The sequence below is a fragment of the Polychytrium aggregatum genome, assembly GCF_025602895.1.
Source record: "Polychytrium aggregatum strain JEL109 chromosome Unknown BJ171scaffold_150, whole genome shotgun sequence".
Classification (NCBI taxonomy): Eukaryota; Fungi; Chytridiomycota; class Chytridiomycetes; order Polychytriales; genus Polychytrium; species Polychytrium aggregatum.
The window spans coordinates 773-21,276 of record NW_026516352.1 but is presented as its reverse complement, the minus strand read 5'-3'; the positions used below and the strand labels follow the sequence as shown (position 1 = coordinate 21,276).

Here is a 20,504-nt window from a genome sequence, read left to right as displayed (position 1 = left end):
GCCCCTGCCATGAGCAACCCCCGCCCACTTCCGGAAGCCTTCCTCAAGACCTTCCGTGCCCCAGTGTTTACTGGGAAGAGCCGCTCCTCCTCGGTGGAGGACTGGCTGCAGCAACTCGAGGACTACCTCGATGCTGCCCAAGTCGCCCCCACCCACCACATCGTCGCCGCCAAGCTCTGCTTAAAGGACCAGGCGTACCGTTGGTACCGCCGCCAAGGGTTCGACGAGCAGAGCGAAGGTGTGTTTGACGACTTCAAGGACCGCCTCCGTCGCCGCTTCGGCAGCCCCAATGCTGAACTCATTGCCCGTGACAAGCTATACTCTCTCGTGCAGCGTGGTTCTGTGACCCGCTACATCGAGGAGTTTGAAGACCTCTCCTCCCAGATTGAGGAGCTGGGCTCTGCTGATGCGATGTACCTCTTCCAGAAGGGCCTCAAGCCCAAGATCAGAGAGTACATCGCCAGCAACCCTGATGCCCGCAAGTCCCTGGACGTGATGATGGACGTTGCCGAGAACCTCGACAACGTCCAGTACCATGGCCGCCAGTTCTACCCGCAGCTGGCAGGCGGCCATCGGTCTCATCACGTCCCAGCCCGTCCGCCTCGCCCGGCCCCGCCCGCAAGACCCATGCCTGAGCCCATGGACGTTGACGTCAACGCCATGGAGGCTCGTGGCCCTCCCCGCTCCCGGTTCCAGCAAGCTGCCACTGTCTCCCCCAAGGACAGACAGAAGCAGGAGGACCTCCGCCATGGTTCCTGCTTCTTCTGTCACCGACCGGGACACCAGGCCAAGGAGTGCCCCATGAAGTCGGGAAACGGCCGACCCTACTAGGTGGCTCTGGAGCCCTAGTAGGAGACCAACGCCGTGGATTGCTCAATGCAGTCCACGCGTCTCCAGAGGAAGTTCACCTCGCCCCCTCCCCCGAAGGAGAAACAAACCAAGTGTTGTGCGTCGTGCGAGAGGTGCATGGTGGCGCAAGCCGCCTGCCTCTCCACGAACGTGAAGAGAAAACCAAAATTGAAAACCAAAACAAAAAAGAAAATCAAGAACCCTTGAGGGACAGGACCGCCTGTGCCCTCACCCCTGTCAAGTCGTGTGTGTCGGATGCTTCCGACATGTGTCCGCAAGCCGTGGACGTCGTGTGCAATGGCGTGCTGACGCCGCAGGCCCCCGCAATGGCCGAACCCTATCCAAAATGTCCGAGTGGCCGTGATGAAGCCAACCAAGACCAAGTGTCGCCCGTTCCCCCAAGTCAAGTCATGGTGCAGGAGGCTGTGCAGGAGGACCATGAAGAGTCCCTGCTGTACCTCCCTGCCACCGTCCAAGGTCACACCGTCCGAATGATGGTGGACTCTGGAGCAAGCTGCAACTTTGTCAGCAGACGCTTGCTCCAGGAGCTCAACATACATGCAACCAAGAAGAAGTCGCCGATGAGTGTGGCGCTTGCAGACGATCGTGTGCAGCAGTGCACACACCAAGTGGTCCTGCGAGTGGCCCTCCATCCCAAGTACCATCCTGTCCTGTTGTTCCAAGTGATCGACACCAAGTTCGATGCCATCCTCGGCATGAGCTGGCTTGCTCGTGCCGAGCCGACTCCAGTCGTCGACTGGAAAGGCCGCACTGTCCGTGTTGGCCCTGACATTGTCCTGCAGGGCATGGCCTCACCCAACATGCCACCTCTCCTCTCAGCCATGCAATTCAAGAGGCTGATCAAGAAGGACACGTCGTTCCTCTGTGTCGTGCGTGAGGTCGACGACACCGACCAAGCCGGTCCCGGTCCCCCGCCTGTGGTGACCAAGCTGCTCGACGAGTACAAGGACGTATTCCCCGACCAGTTGCCACAATGCCTGCCACCCCAACGCACCGTCGATCATCGCATCGACATCGAACCAGGCTCGTCGCCTCCGTCAAGACCGACGTACCAACTGTCGCTGACGGAGATGGACGAACTCAAGCGCCAGTTGGATGACCTCCTCGCCCATGGGTTCATCCGCCCGAGCCAGTCACCGTATGGTGCACCAGTGCTCTTTGTCAAGAAGAAAGAAGGTGATCTCAGGATGTGCGTCGACTATCGCGCACTAAACAAACAGACCATCAAGAACACCTACCCGTTGCCCAGGATCGACGAGTTGATGGATCGTCTGAGTGGAGCAAAGGTCTTTAGCAAGATAGACCTCCGCTCAGGCTACCATCAGATCCGCATCCACGAGGATGATGTCCACAAGACCGCCTTCAGGACTCGCTACGGACTGTACGAGTTCCTAGTGCTGCCGTTCGGATTGACGAACGCACCTGCCACGTTCATGCAGCTGATGAACGATGTGTTCCGCCAAGAGCTCGACAACTCTGTCATCGTGTACCTGGATGATATCCTTGTGTACAGCAAGGATGAAGCGACCCATGAAGGTCATGTCGCCCGCGTGCTGGCCAAGCTACGCGAGCACAAGTTGTATGCCAAACTGTCCAAGTGTGAGTTCTTCAAGAATCAAGTCCCGTTCCTGGGACACGTTGTCTCAGGAAGAGGAATCGAAGTCGACCCCGCCAAGGTCAAGTCTGTGGTCGAGTGGCCGCCGCTCGCATGCGTCTCTGACGTGCAGTCGTTTCTCGGTCTCGTCAACTACTACCGCCGATTCATCCCCGATCTGGCGCGCACTGCCGGTCCACTCACAGACCTACTCCGCAAAGAGTGCCCCTTCGTGTGGGACCACCCACAACGCCAAGCGTTCGAGACCCTCAAGCACGCCTTGACGAACGCTCCTGTCCTCGCTGTGTTCGACCCGAACACGGATGTCTCCGTGCACACCGACGCCTCCGACCTTGCGGTGGGAGCTGTTTTGATGCAGGAGGGAAGGCCCGTTGCCTTCGAGTCGCGCAAACTGTCCCAACACGAGATCAACTATCCCGTGCACGAGAAGGAGCAGCTTGCGATCATCTACGCGCTGCAGAAGTTCCGAGTGTACCTCCACGGTACCGCCAAGCCCTTCAAGATTGTGACGGACCACCAGTCACTGCGTTACCTCGACACCAAGAAGAACCTGAGCCGACGCCAAGCGCGATGGATGGAGTTCCTCGCCGAGTACAACTACGAGGTTGTATACCAGAAAGGCAAACTCAATGTGGTGCCTGACGCACTGTCCCGACGCCCCGACTACCAATTGGCGTCACTGTACGAGTCGACTGTCAGTGTCGACAACACGATGCTGGATGTTGTCCGAGACAACATCGCCAACGACAAACAGTTCGGAGAACTGTTCCGAAAGGTGTCTAAGCTCCCCAAGGACGACGAATCATCCGAGTACACAGTGCGTGATGGCCTGCTCCTCCTGAAGAAGGACAGCCGTGTCTGTGTGCCGGACATTCCGTCGTTGAAGACCAAGTTGCTCCAAGAGGTCCACGACTCGCCCCTCGCTGGACACTTTGGAGTCGAGAAGACATACGACCGACTGGCCAAAGTCGCATACTGGCCTGGAATGAAGCGCACCGTCGAGAAGTACATCGAGTCCTGCCATACCTGCAAGATGGTCAAGTCACGCACGACCCGAGAGCAAGGATTGCTGCAACCCCTGCCTGTTCCCGACCGCCCCTGGACCAGCATGTCCATGGATCTCATCACGCATCTACCGACGACCAAGTTGGACCACGATGCAATCGCTGTCTTTGTCGACAGGTTCAGCAAGATGGCACACTTTGTGCCGTGCCAGACGACATGCTCCGCGCCTGACCTTGCACTGCTGTTCTTCAAGCATGTGTTCAAGCACCACGGCCTCCCAAAGTCCATCGTCAGTGATCGAGACCCCCGATTCACCTCCTTGTTTTGGACAAGTCTGTTCGACCATCTCGGCACCAAGCTGAACATGTCAACCTCGCACCACCAACAAACGGATGGACAGTCCGAGCGGACGATCCGCACCCTCGAGCAATACCTGAGGACATACGCCTCGACCAGCCAAGACGACTGGGACATACAGCTGAGTCATGCAGAGTTTGCATACAACACCGCCAAGTCGAGCACAACTGGCTTGAGCCCCTTTGAGGCGCTCTACGGATTCCAGCCTGATGTTCCCACCTCCTTGACACTGACCGAGTCCACGGCTGGATTGCCTCCCAAACCAAGTGCCTTTGTCAAAGATCATCAAGTCCGACACAAGATGATCGCCGACGCGCTCACGGATGCGCAACAAGTGATGGCGAAGTACTACGACCGCCGACACCAGGATGTCTCCTTTGAAGTTGGAGACCTTGTCTACCTGGACGCCGACAACATCAAGGTCCCCGAAGCCCAGTCAAAGAAGTTGTTGCCCAAGTACCGAGGACCGTTCAAGATAGCGGCCCGACCCAGTCCCCTCAACTACCTGTTGGACTTGCCACCTGGAAGCAAGCTCCATCCTGTCTTCCATGTGTCCAAGCTGCGTCGCCACACGACCCGCAGTCCAGCACAGTTCCCCGACGCCGACGAAGGTGTCCCGGACGACGCACCACTGGAAGACGACCTCGGACAATACTATACTCAAGAATATGAAGTCGAAAGGATCGTGAGGCACAAGAAAGTGGCTGATGGGTCACTTCGGTTTTATGTCAAGTGGGTTGGTTACCCACACTCGGGCAACACATGGCAAACACTGGAGGACTTGTCCCATGCACCCGAGGAGCTGAGTAAATACGGTAAACACCTCGAGGAGCCCCAAATAAAGAGCACACGCAGGGCTCCTCGCAGGAAGCCTTCTTAAGTGTGGGAGTGTAGGAGATGGTATCTCCGACGCTGTGCTGCGCGTACTGCGCGTACTGCGCGGCGCAGTGGGTCGTGACCTGTGCTGCGCTTTGCGTTTTCACGCACCGCAGGCAGGCCACCGCAGGGTATACCTGCGGGTTGCCCCCGTTCCCCCCGTTTGTCTGGAGTTCGGTTTTATCGTGAATAAACGTAAGTGCTCCCCGAGCTCACCCGTCCGCTAGAGTAGCCTAGCACCGCCCTGTTCTGCCCCGTCCTGTCTTGTCTTGTACCCCCTCCCTCCCCGTCTTGCCCCAACGTCCCAGTAGTGGACGTTACAGTAGGCAATTGAAGCCAGTCCCTGTGGAATCGAATGATTGCAAACTCGAAAGCACCGATACTCGAAAAAAAATGAAACCACAAAGCAGAACGACAAATCTCTTGGTGAGCACACCACAATGAGCATCTTGATCGTCATTATTGTCATCGTGGTCGCATGCATATGCTCCGCAATCGCTCTTGGTGGTGCGGGTATGGGCTACTACCGCAACGCACTCGCATCGTATTATCCAATCCGCACCGCTCCTGCTACAAGCGGAGTCGGGTCCGTTTCACAGCCGACTTTTGGTGCGCCAATGTATGGTATGTTCCATACGAGCGACAACGCCTCGCGAGGTTTGGAGGTATCCGGTGGGCAGACGGCCGATGGTACGGCTGTGGTTTACTGGGATTACTCGAATGGAGCAGGACAAAACTTTGGATACGACAGCACTAACCAGCGTCTCATTGACCAAACCAGCATGAAGTGTCTCGCTCCAACCGGTGGAACGAGTGCTGCAGCAGGCAGCGCCATTGTTATCAAGACGTGTGATATCACGGACCAGTCGCAAACCTGGACGAACAACACGAGCAGTGGATCGACATGGACATGGGGACCCGACAGCACCAAGTGTCTTGATTTGCAAGGCAATACCAGGACAAATGGTACAGTGCTTGATCTGGCTGCATGCACTCCAGGGGCTGTAAATCAAAACCTGTACATCAGCAAGCTGGCAGCTCCCGCATCGGTGTATTCGCAGTGCAGTGCTGCGGGGATGCCGTTCAGTGCCGCTGCATCGACCAATTCGTCATTGTCACCAGGTACGAGTATGGCGTCGTGTGCTGTGTTATCCTCACCGGATTCTTCGTACGCTTTGGTTATGCAGCAGGATGGGAACCTCGTGGTATACAACAACAAAACCGGTGCCTCCACATGGTCGACCGGAACGAGTGGTCAGGGAACAGGACCGTATACAGCGACGCTTCAAAACGATGGCAATCTGGTCGTATTCGACAGCGCCAAGAAGCCTCTGTGGGTCTCACATACCGATGGACGACCAGTTACGGCGCTCACGATGCAAAACGACGGAAACCTGGTCATCTACAACGGGACAAACTTGGTCTGGGCGACAAACACGACAGGCAAGTAGGCAGGTGGGAATGGATCGACGCATGGAGAGCGACCCGGAAAACTGACCCTGGATGAAAAAAATTCCTTGTGCAATGAGTAGCCAACTTATTTTCTTCTATGGCAGCTGATCCAACCTACTTGAACGTCGTCTACAACGGTAATGTAGACATTTTGCCGGGATCGTCCACAGTGGACTATGGTCTCGGTGACCTCACTATTGCTAACGTTGTCCGCATTGGCTCGACCACTGCGGCCACCTCCACTGCCAACTCTGGTGCTCTTAGTGTCGCTGGTGGTATCTATGCCGGCAATGACTCGTACTTCAACGGCCGGCTCACCATCAACACCACCGACTCGGTCAGTGCCCTCACGATCAACGGTGGGTCGGTTTTTAACGGCGTGATCTCCATCACTGACACCACCAATGCCACTTCGTACACCACTGGGAGTTTTAAGACAGCCGGAGGTCTCTCGGTCCAGCAAGATGCCTGGCTCCACCGCCTGTTCACCACCCAAATCACTTCGACCGGAACAGTGACCATTACCGACACCACTCCCGGTACGTCGACTGCGGGTGCACTCGTTGTCTCTGGCGGCATTTCGGCTGGTGGATCGACGTATTTGGGCAGCACTCTCGAAGTCGCTAGCACTGTCACGCTCGACAGCACTACCGACTCGACCAACACCACGAGTGGAGCGCTGATCGTTGCGGGTGGCATTGGGTGTGCCCAGACCGTCACCACTCAGAAGCTCGGCGTGACCGGACTCTCGACCCTGAACAACCTCAATGCATGGGGAAATGTCCAGTTCACTGGCTCTACCTTCACTGCTTCCAATGCCGTCAGCTTCACCAACACCACGGCGTCCACCAGCCCCTCGACCGGTGCGCTCGTCGTTTCTGGAGGCATCGGTGTCGGTGATAACTCGAGCTTTGCCGGTATCATCAGCCTCACCAATACTACTGACTCGACCAATCTGACCAGCGGTGCTCTTCAGGTTGCAGGAGGAGCTGAGATTACCAAGAACCTCAATGTCGGCGGAAACGTGAACGTTAGCGGCAACACCACGGTCCAGGGCAACCTCACTGTGCTTGGTGCCTCGACCACTATTACGAGTCAGACGCTCACAGTGAACGACAATTGGATTCTCTTGAACGCCGCTCCTGCCTCGCTCTCGGATGTGGGTATCGTCATGCAGCGATACCAAACGGACAGCGAGACCGGTGCTGGTGATGTCACTAACGCCACTCCCGATCTTAGCGGAACTGCCCAGGGCTCGACCAGCAGCACCACTATCACGCTCGCTGCGTCTGACACTGCTGCCACCGACTACTACAAAAACTGGTGGATTCGGATCATGAGTGGCACCGGTACCGGTGGTATCCGCCAGATCACTGGCTTTGATGCCACCACCAAGATCGCCACGGTCGAAACGGCATGGGTCACTCAACCCGACAACACTTCAGTCTACGGCCTCTACTACAAGACCTATGCCGTGTCCGCTTGGATCGAGACCACTGACGAGTTCCAGGTGGGTTTCACTCCTAACGACCCCACCTACCACTCCAAAGCCGGGTTGATCTCTCGCGGCACCTTCCATGCCAAGAAGCTGATTGCGGATGACTCTGTGCAGACCGATGCGGTCAACGAGCTTACCCCCGGAGCCGGAGTTACCATTAATGGAGCGGTTAACATCTCCACATCAGGTGCCGTGACTGGAATCAACTCGATCAACGGTAACACCGTGCCCGTCACTTCTGACATTGCCATGAAGGACGACGGTACGACCCCCTCGAGCTCAACGGTCATTTCCGGTACCACCACTCACGGCAGCTACATGATCCTTGTCCGTGACAATGTGTCCAGCGGAGCGGCTGCCACCTTCATCATGAGTGCTCGCTCTGGTATCTCTGGCACCGTGCAACGACTCAGCAGTGCAAAGGGATCGAATGGTGAGTCGCTAGAGATTACATGGCCTGCGAACGGCCAGCCCACTCTGGGATTCCAGACACTGGCCAACTCGCCTTCCGGTGCCACGATTACTTATCATGTACAGGTCCTGTCGGTGTAAGGACTCAAACCTTTATTCAGTGAATGGGTCAATCTCATCGATAGGGTCGAAGGAATCGCAAACATGAAGCTGAGCAGACAAGGCCTTGAATTTTTCAGCACCACCGGTGTCACCTAGACGGGCGGCCGTGCGGTAGCGGTCTCGAGCACTCAACAAGCATACTGGGAATCCACCCAACCCAAGTTCATGATAACGTGCAATAGCTCTGAACGCTGGTGCAAATCTCATGCAAGCAGCTTTGGTAAAGTGGCTGTAAGCGATATCAAAGTTTTGATCCACAACAACACCACCGTAGAAGAACATACCGACCCAAAAGTGACCGAGAGCGGAGCCGCGGGCAGCGCTGTCGTTGAAGAGGGTAAGTGCTCTCTCACAGTCCTTTGTGCAGCCAGCAGTACCATAATAATGATGCATTCCAATGGCGGCAGTGGCATTTGAATGACCTCTGGCGTGTGCCTGCTTGAGGTACTCCAAGCCCGTAGATGGGTCTTTTGGAATGTCATTAGCGCCAAAAGAATAACGAAAGCCAAGAATAAACTGAGCCTTCTCGCAGTTGTTATCGACGGCCTTTTGATAGAGTACAATGGCGGTTTTCGTATCGGGCTCCGTCATGCCTCGGCCGTAGAAATGGAGTTCGGCGAGTTCAAACTGGGCTTCGGCGTGGTTCTTGGTGCTCGCCATAGTGAGCCATTTGGCTGCGATATTGTAGTCGGTATACCATCCATACGACCCAGGACGGGTATGGATGACGCCGAGCTGATACTGGGACTCGGTGTTTCCAGCGTTGGCTGCGCGCTCAAAAGCAACGATGGCCATGGGGACATCGCGACGGACCCCGAAGCCATGCAGATAACACTCGCCGAGATTGTGAGTCTGTTTGATGACATTGTCTTCGTCCGAATCGCTTGCGGCCAAAAGAAGCTTGAATGCCTTGGCAAAGTCCACGGAGACTCGGTCTCCCTGGAAGTATATGTTGCCAAGGCGGGCTTGAGCTTCGTGATAGCCACCGTTGGCTGCGACGGTGAAGAGGTGTATAGCTTCTTGGTAATTATCCTTGCCTGGCTCGGTAATGGCCTTGGTTTCCCAGAGAGTGCCAAGAACGTAGGAAGCACCAGGGTGACCTTGTGCTGCCGACGCAACGAGGGTATCGATCGCACCCTGGACATTCTTCTTGATGCCACCAGCTCCCTTGAGCATCATCCGAGCGAGCCCGAACCGGCCGTTTGGGTTGTCGTTGTTGGCAGACTTTTTGTACCAATAAACCGCCTTACGAAGGTCCTTGGTCGAGCCTATGCCGTTTTCGTGCAAGTAGCCGACAATGTACTCGGCATCCGAGTTTTGTCCAGAGAGGGCTGCAATGTGGAAGAGGGGTGTCGCCTTGGTGTAATCCCTTTCGACTCCGTGGCGGCCGTAATGGTAGATTTCACCCATCAAGTAGCACGCCTTTGGATCTTTCGCATCGGCAGCGGTCTGCAAGAGCTTGACAGCCTTGGTGGCGTCGGCAGGGGCGATGGTGCCGGTGAGGTAGATCTCACCCAGGGTCCGACAGGCATCGATGTTTCCACCGTTGCTGGCCAGGTCGTACCACAGGAGAGCACTCTTGACGTCGGTATCGATTCCAAGGCCGTTCTTGTAGAGTTCACCCAGCTGGAAGGCTGCTTCTGGATCTCCAGCGAGGCCGGCACAGAGGTAGAAGGCAAAGGCGACTTGGTAGCTCTGGGCGACACCGAGGCCGTAAAAATGGCAGTCGCCGAGGATCTTCTGGGAGCAGCGGTGGTTGGACCCGACGGCAATGTTGAAATGCTTGACTGCGAGTGTGTAGTTTTGGGGAGTTCCCTTGCCATGGAAATGAGTCCAGCCCAGGAAGTGATGGCCCTGGATGTTACCCTTGGCTGCGAGTTTGGTGCTGAGCTCGAATACATTGATGTATTTCTCGGCCGCGATGTAATGCTCGATCATGGCGATCATGGAGGGGATGTGACCCTTGTCCTCGAGTGCCTTGATCGTTCGGAAACCTTGAGCCGAGCGTTTGGTGGCGGCTCCCCATCCCTTGATCGAAAACATGGCCTTGATCAACCCGAGAGTGTTCTCCTTGTCGTCTAGGGGCTCGGTACGAAGGTGCTTGAAGTATTGGTCAAAGAAGGCAGGCTCAAGACGGACTCGAGCGACGGCAACCTGATCGTCGATAGTGTCGATGCCGATGCGGGTAGCTGCTGCGAGGGTGCGCTCGGTGACCTGTGCAACGATTTCCACTGGGGAGACGCAAGTGGTCATGACCTTGAAGAACTGGTGCCATTGGGCCTTGAGATCACTCTTGGGTGTAGGTCCGCTGAGATCGGCAGCGTTGATGTAGACCTGGTAGATGTTACGAATCTTGGATTGTGCAGTGTCCTGGCAGGTGACGGTGGTGAGGTGAACGAAGGAATCCATTTTGGAGGTCTCAGATGAGCAGAGGTGTCCAAGACATCCAGACCGGATCGAAGCGGGCCTGGATATATATGCGTTTCTTGGGCGAAGCTGCCTCGAACGCCGCGGCGACCCCCTTGCACGCACCCAGATCGGGAAGGCGCAAGAACCGGCGGGATCCACGTTGCTCATGCACAACCCGATAGGCCTCGGGGTTATCTCCGCCGCATTCACTGAACTCGATTTCAATGGTGTGGGAGACACGTGGGTCGGGCAGTTGCGGCATGTCCAGACCAGCCGGTCGTTGAAAGCGCGGAGTGATGCAAAAGCCGCTGACGTTGGTTGGTGCATTGCAGAGGACGAATCGGATGTTGGTCGCACAGTGGAAGAGGGGGGATACGATACACTGATACTCGCGCACATCCTTGGCGGCGATCGTTGCTGCGATCTGCTGGCGGCGCTCGAGGAGATCAAAGCTTGGATGGGTGATGCAGTCTCTGAATACGAGCAGTTTGGGGCGATTGATGGTCTCCCATATCTCGACAATGAATACACCCCGGTCTCGGTTTCGGTTTCGGGTCGTAGGAGTGTGTGATTTCTCGATATCGATATCGAGAAAGGTGACGGTCTCGCCGTCGTAGAGACGAGGTGTGTCGTTGTCATGAACACCCTCTGCCTTTGCCCTCTTCCTTCCTTTACCCTTGCCCTTTCCTTTCTGTTTGCCTGTCTTAGTGCTTTCCCTTCCTTCTGTTTGTTTGTTTCCCGCGCTGTGCTGCCTTGTTGTCTTACCGCAAGCACGCGCGCTGCCTGTGTTCCGTTCCCGCTCCCTTGCTGTTGGTCATGGGTTACGCCCACGACGCCGCCTCGACGCCGCCTGACGCCTTGGCGCCGCCAAGCCGCCGCCACTGACGCCCGCTGACTCACGGATCCCGAGTCACGGCCGCCACCTGCTTCGCTCGCTGCTTCGCCCTCCCCGCCGCTGCTTCGCTCCTGCCCCCTCGCTCTGCAGCGTCGATCCTTGGCGCTCGCATAAATAGCCCTCCGACCAGCCTCTGTCTTTTGCCTTCGTCTTGCCACTTTGTATTTTTAGTATCCTAAGCCTTGGATCTAGAATAAAACTTTGGCTTCACACTTGACACTCTGTGTCCCAGTCCAGTCCCCGCTCCTCTCCCTACGTTCGAGTCTTGCATTAGGACTCTTGCGCACTTCCCTGCTTGCCCCGTTGTCCAGTCTTGACACTTGGCAAGACCTTCAACAACCCCCCACTTGCCCTGCCTTTGCCCCGTCCCCTTCTCTATCTCTTTTACCAATGGCTTCCCCTTCTGGCCTTTCCGAGCCCGAGCTCCAGGCCATCCGTGCGGTCATTATCCAGTCCGCCGAGAACGCCCGTTCTCTCCAGGACTTTTCCAAGTTCCTCCACGATCAGGATGATGCGCTCAACCGCATCACCGATCGTATGGACCAGGTCCTGGCTCGCCGTGAAGAGGATGTCCGCCAAGTTGTCGCCGCCAGTGTCCAGGAGGCCCTCCGCAGCTACCAGGCCCAGCTACCTCCTCCTGCTCCCGCTCCCGCCCCGATCCGTCGTGCAGGTCGCCCCTACCTCGGCGTTCCTGACGACGTCGATGATCCTGCCCAAGACCCCGAGGACAACCCTGCTGGTCGCAACTCTGCCACCAGGCAGATAGGTCCCCCTGATCGCTTCTCTGGTAAGGACCCGAGCCGCTGCAATGCCTTCCTCTCGCATTGCAGACTGGCCTTCGTGTCCAACCCTCCCCTCTTCCAGACTGAAAGGGATAAGGTGTTCTACGCCTTATCCTATCTCGATGGTACTGCTGCAGACTACATGCAGCCGTACATCGATCAGTTGGAGAGAGACCCCGAGTGCTCTCCCCCTGCCATCCGTGACTTTGCCGGTTTCTCCGAGTGGCTCCGTGCTGCCTTTGGCCAGGTCCAGCCCACCATCGCCGCTGCTCGCGAGATGGTCAGGCTTTACCAAGTCACCTCCGCCGCCGCCTATGCCGCCGAGTACCGCCGCCAAGCCGTCCACCTCGTCACTTGGTCCCAAGACCCTCTCATGTTCCACTTCGAGAGTGGACTCAAGCCCTCGGTTCAAGATGAACTCTCCCGCCGCTCCTTCGACAACCTCGAAGATCTCATGCAAGCGGCGATCGCCATCGACAACCGCCAGGAGGACCAACGCTCCCGCCGTCCCAACCACCGCTCCGCTCCTGCTCCTGCTCCTGCTCGTCCGGCTCCTCTCCCTTTCCGTCCGGCTCCTCGTCCCTTCGCTCCTGCTCCTCCTCCTCGCCCCGCTCAAGCCTTCAACGTTCCGCAGCCCATGGACCTCAGCCAGGCCTCCGCTCGCAGGCTGACCGCCGAGGACAAGGCCGCCCTCCGTGCTGCCAACCGCTGCTTTTATTGCAAGCAGGAAGGGCACATTGCCCTTCGCTGCCCCAATAAGGCATCCTCCCGCTTGGCTGCCATCGATGCTTCTTTGGCTGTCGTTGATGTGAATAAACTTGACGACCAGGAAAACTTCTCTGCCTAGAAAAGGTCGGAGGAGCTTTCCTAGGCGTCAATCATGTCATAAATCTTCCTCCTGTAAATGTCTCCACGGTAAATCACTCTTCTGCCTTTTGCCATCTTGCCCCCGTCACCATTGCCACCGTTTCCACTGCTCTTGCTTCTTCGTCTTCGCCTCCCGAGCCTGACATCCAACGTCAGCCCTCCCTCGCTGTGACTCTGCTGTGCGGTCCAGAGTCCATACGGGCAACCGCCATGATCGATACCGGCGCGGTTACTTCGTTTATGGACACTGGATTCGCCGCAACCCACGCTCTCCCCACCTTTGCAACTTCTTTCGTCATCACTCTTGCCGATGGTTCTTCGATGGAGTCTAGTCTTGGAGTTTGTGTTTCTATGATCACAGGCATCAGCCACTATGAACAAATCTCGTTCGCGCTGATTCCCTTGGCTTCATACCCGATCATCTTGGGTATGGATTGGATCAAGAAACACAAGCCCTACTTTGACTGGCACCATGACTCTATTTTCTTGCCTTGCACCTCTATCCACAGTTTGGCCTCCCCGTTCTCTCCCGAGCCACAGTCCTCTAGGTCCAGCCCTGCCGAGCCGCCTGCCGAGTCCCCTGCTGAGGTCCCCGCCGAGCCTGCCGTGTCCCTGCCCGAGTCCAAGATCGTTCCTGCCAAGTCCCCAGCCGAGTCCCCAGCCGAGCCCGAGATCCTCCCTGCCTTGCCTCCTGCCGTGCCCAAGCCCAGTCCTGCCTTGCCTCCTGCCGTGCCCAAGCCCAGTCCTGCCTTGCCTCCTGCCGTCCCAAAGACCAAGACCAAGACCCAGTCCCTGCCCAGCGTCAGCCTGATCGGCAGCATCCCCTTCCAGCACGCCGTCCAGAAGGAAGGCCTGGAAGTGTTCCTCTTGGATGCTGCCCGAGTCCTGTCCCTCTGCTCCGTCGACGCTGGAGCCAAGCCCAAGGCCGAGCCCTCTGTCCCCTCCAAGTACTCGTCCTTTGCCAAGGTGTTTTCCAAGTCCGAGGCCGACAAGCTCCCCCAGCACCGCCCTTACGACCACACGATCCCGTTGGTCGAAGGTGCGTCCCCGTCGTTTGGGCCCGTCTACAACCTCTCCAAGCCGGAGATGGACGCCCTCCACACCTACATCCAAGAGAACTTGTCCAAGGGTTTCATCCGCCGTTCCGAGTCCCCTGCCGGTGCCCCAGTCCTGTTCGTCAAGAAGAAGGATGGCTCCCTCCGTCTCTGCGTCGACTACCGGGCCCTGAACAAGATCACCGTGCCGAACCGTTGTCCCTTGCCCCTGATTGCCGAGACGTTCGACAACCTCGGCAAGGCCAAGATCTTCACCAAGCTCGACATGCGAGGCGCATACAACCTCTTGCGCATCGCTGAAGGTGAAGAGTGGAAGACGGCCTTCCGCTGTCGCTACGGCCACTTCGAGTACAACGTCATGCCGTTCGGCTTGACCAACGCTCCTGCCTCGTTCCAAGCCTTCGTCAACGATGTCCTCCGAGAATACCTTGACCAGTTCGTGGTCGTCTACCTGGACGACATCCTCATCTACTCCTCCGATCCTGCCGAGCACGAGGCTCATGTCAAGAAAGTCCTGACCAAGCTCCAAGACGCCGGACTCTCACTTAAGCTTGAAAAGTGTGAGTTCGACCAGTCCTCCGTCGCCTTCCTCGGGTTCATCATCTCGCCCGATGGAATCTCCATGGATCCCGACAAGGTCAAGGCCATCCAGGAGTGGGAGATTCCCCGATCTGCCCACGACATCCAAGTCTTCCTCGGCCTGGCGAACTTCTACCGTCGGTTCGTCAAGGACTACTCCAAGATCGCCACCCCGCTGACGGACCTCCTGAAGAAGGACATCAAGTTCTCCTGGTCTCCCTCGGCTCAAACGTCATTCCTGAAGCTTAAGGAATGCCTGAGCACCGGTCCTGTCCTCCGCCACTTCGACCCCGAGCGTCAGTGCGTCATCGAAGCCGACGCATCTGACTATGCTCTTGGTGCTGTTCTCAGTCAGCGCGACGACGAAGGCCTCCTCCACCCCGTGGCCTTCTACTCCCGGAAGCTGCTCGATGCAGAAATGAATTATCAAATCTATGATAAGGAACTTCTCGCCATCGTCGCAGCCTTCAAACAATGGAGACACTACCTCGAGTTCTCCTCCCAAGCCACCGAGGTCGTCACCGACCACAAGAACCTCGAATACTTCCAGACCTCCCGCAACCTCAGCCGTCGCCAAGTCCGTTGGTCCGAGATCCTTGGCGATTACAACTTCGTCATCAGGTATCGACCCGGAACCCTCAACAATGCCGCCGACGCCCTCTCCCGCAAGGACAAGTTCCCTAAGGAGGGGGGTGACTCCCGTAGCTCCCCGAACACCCAGACCCTGCTGCCACCAAAACTCTTCGTTTCCGCCCTCCGAGCTGTTCCTGTTGCCCCCGAGTCCGAGGATATCGCCGTCCTCATCAAGTCAAGCCTCAAGAAGGACTCTACCTTTGGTCCGATCCTGTCCCAAGTCCTCAAGAATCCTGCCTCCTGTCCCGGCTACTCCGTCGACAACGACCTTCTGCTCTTTGAAGGTCTCGTCTGCGTCCCCGATGTCCCCGAGCTCAAGCGCAAGATCCTCGTCGAGTGCCACGACTCGCCGACTGCCGGCCACTTCGGCGTCGCCAAGACCTTCGAGCTCGTCTCCCGGACCTTCCACTGGCCGACCATGCGTCGTTACATCAAGGAGTATGTCTCCGGATGCGACACCTGCCAGCGGAACAAGCACTCCCGTCACAAGCCCTACGGACTCCTTGCCTCGCTCCCTGTTCCCGATCGCCCTTGGTCCTCAGTCTCGGTCGACTTCATCACCCAGCTTCCCGAGTCCTCTGGACACACAGCCATCTGTGTGTTTGTCGACCGCTTCACCAAGATGGCCCACTTCGTCCCGTCAAGCAACGAGGCCAACGCCGAGGACACTGCTCGGATGTTTGTCGAGCACGTCTTCACCAAGCACGGTCTTCCAGACGATATCGTCTCAGACCGAGGATCTACCTTTGCCTCCAAGTTCTTCCAAGCCGTCCTGACCCGCCTCAAGATCAAGCACAAGATGTCGACTGCCTTCCATCCGCAGACCGACGGCCAGACCGAGCGGGTCAACGCCATCCTCGAGCAGTACCTCCGCTGCTTCATCAACTTCCAGCAAGACGACTGGGCCCAGCTCCTCCCTCACGCCGAATTCACCTACAACAACACCTCTCAAGCAACCCTCGGCTGCTCCCCCTTCTTTGCCTACACCGGCTACCACCCTCGTTTTTCCGTCGCCCTTCCCCGCACCACCAAGAATGCCTCCGTCGCCGACGATCAAGCCCGAGCCATTCACTCCCTCCACGATGAACTCAAGTTCAACATCGCCCTCGCCCAGGACTCCCAAGCCAAGTTCTACGACCCCGGCCACTCCCCTTCCCCTCCGTTCAAGGTTGGAGACCGAGTCTGGCTCTCCGCCAAGAACATCAAGACCCAGCGACCCACGGCCAAGCTCGACCACACCAAGCTTGGGCCGTTCAAGATCGTCGCTCAAGTCGGTTCCCGCGCTTTCAAGTTGGACTTGTCCTCGTCCATGCGCATTCATCCTGTCTTCCACGTCTCCCTGCTCGAGCCTGCCGCCGACGACAAGATCCCAGGTCGAACGATCCCGCCCCCTCCACCCATCCAAGTCGACGGCCACGACGAATGGGAAGTCGAACAGATCCTGGACTCCAGGCTGTTCCGAGGTAAGCTCCAGTATCTTGTGCACTGGCGTGGCTACACGGTGATGGATTGCACCTGGGAGCCCGCCAGCAATCTTGCACATTGTCCGGAGCCTGTCGCTGCCTACCACTCCTCTCATCCCTCGAAGCCTGGCCCTCTCGGAGCTCGGGCCTTGAGAGGGGGGTAGTGTCATGAACACCCTCTGCCTTTGCCCTCTTCCTTCCTTTACCCTTGCCCTTTCCTTTCTGTTTGCCTGTCTTAGTGCTTTCCCTTCCTTCTGTTTGTTTGTTTCCCGCGCTGTGCTGCCTTGTTGTCTTACCGCAAGCACGCGCGCTGCCTGTGTTCCGTTCCCGCTCCCTTGCTGTTGGTCATGGGTTACGCCCACGACGCCGCCTCGACGCCGCCTGACGCCTTGGCGCCGCCAAGCCGCCGCCACTGACGCCCGCTGACTCACGGATCCCGAGTCACGGCCGCCACCTGCTTCGCTCGCTGCTTCGCCCTCCCCGCCGCTGCTTCGCTCCTGCCCCCTCGCTCTGCAGCGTCGATCCTTGGCGCTCGCATAAATAGCCCTCCGACCAGCCTCTGTCTTTTGCCTTCGTCTTGCCACTTTGTATTTTTAGTATCCTAAGCCTTGGATCTAGAATAAAACTTTGGCTTCACACTTGACACTCTGTGTCCCAGTCCAGTCCCCGCTCCTCTCCCTACGTTCGAGTCTTGCATTAGGACTCTTGCGCACTTCCCTGCTTGCCCCGTTGTCCAGTCTTGACAGTCGTCAAGATAGAGGAGGAATGGCTTGAAATGGGTGAGCTCAAAGAAGCAGCAGTCTACTGGTGCGGTCATTGCGGTGGATGGTTGTGTGAGGGCCTGGTTTTCCATTGGGTGATCAGAACGCAGCATACGGCACATCGTTCTCGTCGTAGCCGGGGATTGAATCACCGTTCTGACTGAAGGATGTGTATCTGGGAGGCACTGTGACGGAAACCGCCGTCGGGGCAACGACCGAGCTGGATTTGGGTGCGACGCTGCTACTGCCGAAGAGGCCGCTCGAGCTCAAGCCAGTGCCGATGCTGGAGCTCGTAGACCCGGAAGCATTCAGCTTGTTCTCAATGTACCAAGTGCTGGTGAAGAAGACAAAGGTGAGCAGCAGCGAGAGGGCAAAGTCCTTGTTGGCCACGATGATGATCAGGAAGAAGACAAGGACGCGGAAGATGGGGTTCTCGAAGACGACAGTGGCGCTGGCAGTGAGTTTGGGAGCGGCAAAGCCGCCGTACAGGAACAGGAAGAGACGCAAGAAACCGCTAACCCATTTGTTATCGAGCACGGCGAGACTCTGGTTGATGAGACGGTCAGCGGACTGAAGGATGGTGGCCATTTGGTGGATGGGTAACTGTATTGCTGACTAGAGGATGAGAAAAAAAGACAGAGAGATGAAAACATAGAGCATGAAGAGCAGGACCGGGCGACTGGTCCAGAGCAGATTCCAACGGGTATTTTCGGGCAGTTGGTCTACAGTTTCGAGCAAGTCGTGAGCGAAACTGCGAAAATGCTGCAGTGCGTGTTTGGCGGCGGTGTGAACCAAGTCAGCCGCCGCGGGGGTAGAAGTGTGTTGGGAATCGGTTTCGCTCAGATCTTGACCCATTTGTTAAGCTGAGCAGAGAAAATCAGATGCAGAGTGACCGCACCGTTGGTGGTGTCGATGGCGGTAGGGGCCGAGCCGGCAGCAAGCGAGCCACCGGTGATGCTCAGGGCAGTGATCGACTGGGTGATAGTGACGTTCTGAATCTGGCCATCGACAGGGTACTGGGGAAGGGCGATGGTGAGAGCGGCCAAGGTGCCAGAGGGAGTGACCAGTGCGCGAGCATTGGTAAGCTGGACGGTCGAGCCAGAGACGGGAGTAAAGACCTTGGGTGCAATCAAATCACGGACAGGGACGTCCACGGTCTGGTAGACGATCGAGTAGGGATCATGGGCATACAGCTTGCTGAATCGGCTCTGAGACATGGTTGGTTAGCTACCGAATAGGCGAGAAAAAAAAGTTGCTAAACCACCTCAAGGCGCTTCCTGAGCATATCGGGTTCGGTAGTACTTTGGAGCCACGGGCTGACGACATTCTGGGGCGGGGGAAGCGAGCCGCGAATGTCATTGTTGTTCCACTTCTTGGGCTGGCTGAGAGTGATGCCGGACGAGAACTGGTTGAACAAAAAGTTCTGCTGGAAGGCTGGGTCGTCGGGGTGGTCGAGTAGAGCGGTAGAGACGCCGGTTTGGAGGCCCTGAGATTGGACTTGGTCGATGGAAGGAATGGTGGCCGCATCCGGACCAGAGGCATCCGGGGCAGGCGCCGCTGGAGCCCACGCTGCCAGCGGCGAGAACGTTTCGGTTGTGGTGGCCGCCTGCTGGGCATAAGACTGGTAGAACAGGACACCCGCGATGGTAGCGATAATGAAAATGTACATCAAGGCAGAACTCATGATAGCGCGATGACGTTCGGAGGGATGGCTATTACTTTACACAGACATTTTTTTTCCTTCAAGCGGAAGAGCAGAATTGGCGGAGGTTCTGGGTTCCGCATCCGGGGCAGACGGGGACGACAATCTGGCTCTGGTATCGATCAGCACCATCGCCGGAAGGCACGCGGATGGATTCAATGTGGAACTGGTTGGACGACAGCTTGTGGGTCTTGCCGCAGATGGGGCAGGCAAAATCGACTCGACCGTTGGCATCGACCGGGCAACCACCGTTACCACCGCGCTTACCCTTGCGCTTGCTGCTTCGTCGCTTCTTGGAAGACTTTTTACCACCAGGCTGGCGCTTGGAGTGCTTGTGGTACTTCTTACCACTACCTCTGCCGCGTTGTCTGCTGATTCTGCTTTTGCGGCCACTGCCTCTGCCGTGTTGTTTGTGGACGCTAACCCTGCTCTTCTTCTTGCCGCCAGACCTTGCGACGGAGTTGCGGTAGTGATGGTGGTTGTTCAGGTCCTTGGTGCTGCTGTAGCGAACGAGGGAATGACCATGGCCTCGGCCAGACTTAGACTTTGATCGTCTGCGCTTACCGAGAGAACCCTTGCGACCACTGAAGCTCTTCTTACCACCCTTCGATCGCTTGGAATGACGCTTTCCACTGCGCGATCGACGCTTGGTTCGGCGGGCACCACCAGCAACGGCGGGGGCGGTCGAGGCGATGGATCCCGGAGTGGGTGTGAGTTCGGTAGAGGTGGTGGTATCAACACTGGACATTAATTGATGTGCGGGATGTGCTACATAACAATACACAAAAAAAATTCAGCTTGCCATTTTGAGGGGTCACTGAAGGACAGACAATGGCATACAGCTACTTTAGCGGCAATGCCGGCTTTGACGGAGCATTCTTCAACAACGGCAGTATCACGAATTGCACAATCGACATGTCCGGAGGAGTGGTCCGGGATATGAGCCTGCCCACGAACCCAACGGATGCGGCCAACAAGGCTTATGTCGACCAGCAGCTCAGTATCATCACGCAAATATACAGTGTGTCCCCACCCTGTATCGTGAATCTGCCTTATGGGTCGTATATACTCAAGTTTCAGTCACCGACCGATGCAACCAAGCCCACGGCCAC

General features: G+C 57.1%; 6 protein-coding genes across 6 annotated transcripts; 1 reads left to right on the top strand and 5 right to left on the bottom strand.

Annotated features, from left to right (window-relative positions):
• Positions 1-5,163: 5,163 nt before the first annotated feature.
• Positions 5,164-8,046, top strand: BJ171DRAFT_482350 (uncharacterized protein; the record flags this gene model as incomplete). The annotated part of the gene is made up of 5 exons (XM_053108951.1): positions 5,164-5,347; positions 5,453-5,689; positions 5,723-5,845; positions 6,280-7,935; positions 8,021-8,046. 5 exons carry the CDS (start codon positions 5,164-5,166, stop codon positions 8,044-8,046), a joined length of 2,226 nt encoding a protein of 741 aa, XP_052961625.1.
• On the bottom strand, positions 7,971-10,955 carry BJ171DRAFT_542768 (uncharacterized protein). The gene has a single exon (XM_053112974.1). The coding sequence runs from the start codon at positions 10,821-10,823 to the stop codon at positions 8,238-8,240; it is 2,586 nt and encodes an 861-aa protein (XP_052961624.1). The 5' UTR covers positions 10,824-10,955; the 3' UTR covers positions 7,971-8,237.
• A 6,719-nt stretch (positions 10,956-17,674) lies between these two features.
• BJ171DRAFT_616233 (uncharacterized protein) lies at positions 17,675-18,609 on the bottom strand. The gene has a single exon (XM_053115349.1). It carries the CDS (start codon positions 18,276-18,278, stop codon positions 17,790-17,792), a length of 489 nt encoding a protein of 162 aa, XP_052961623.1. The 5' UTR covers positions 18,279-18,609; the 3' UTR covers positions 17,675-17,789.
• On the bottom strand, positions 18,530-18,907 carry BJ171DRAFT_591459 (uncharacterized protein; the record flags this gene model as incomplete). The annotated part of the gene is made up of 1 exon (XM_053114493.1): positions 18,530-18,907. The coding sequence occupies one exon, from the start codon at positions 18,905-18,907 to the stop codon at positions 18,530-18,532; it is 378 nt and encodes a 125-aa protein (XP_052961622.1).
• A 38-nt stretch (positions 18,908-18,945) lies between these two features.
• BJ171DRAFT_591458 (uncharacterized protein) lies at positions 18,946-19,374 on the bottom strand (the record flags this gene model as incomplete). Its single annotated transcript, XM_053114492.1, has 1 exon — positions 18,946-19,374. The coding sequence occupies one exon, from the start codon at positions 19,372-19,374 to the stop codon at positions 18,946-18,948; it is 429 nt and encodes a 142-aa protein (XP_052961621.1).
• A 58-nt stretch (positions 19,375-19,432) lies between these two features.
• On the bottom strand, positions 19,433-20,140 carry BJ171DRAFT_591457 (uncharacterized protein; the record flags this gene model as incomplete). Its single annotated transcript, XM_053114491.1, has 1 exon — positions 19,433-20,140. The coding sequence occupies one exon, from the start codon at positions 20,138-20,140 to the stop codon at positions 19,433-19,435; it is 708 nt and encodes a 235-aa protein (XP_052961620.1).
• Between the last annotated feature and the right edge of the window lie 364 nt (positions 20,141-20,504).

Excerpts from the sequence above, each read along its gene's own strand:
- BJ171DRAFT_542768 (XM_053112974.1), bottom strand. The coding sequence starts at position 10,823 with ATGAGCAACGTGGATCCCGCCGGTTCTTGCGCCTTCCCGATCTGGGTG.
- BJ171DRAFT_616233 (XM_053115349.1), bottom strand. The coding sequence starts at position 18,278 with ATGGCCACCATCCTTCAGTCCGCTGACCGTCTCATCAACCAGAGTCTC.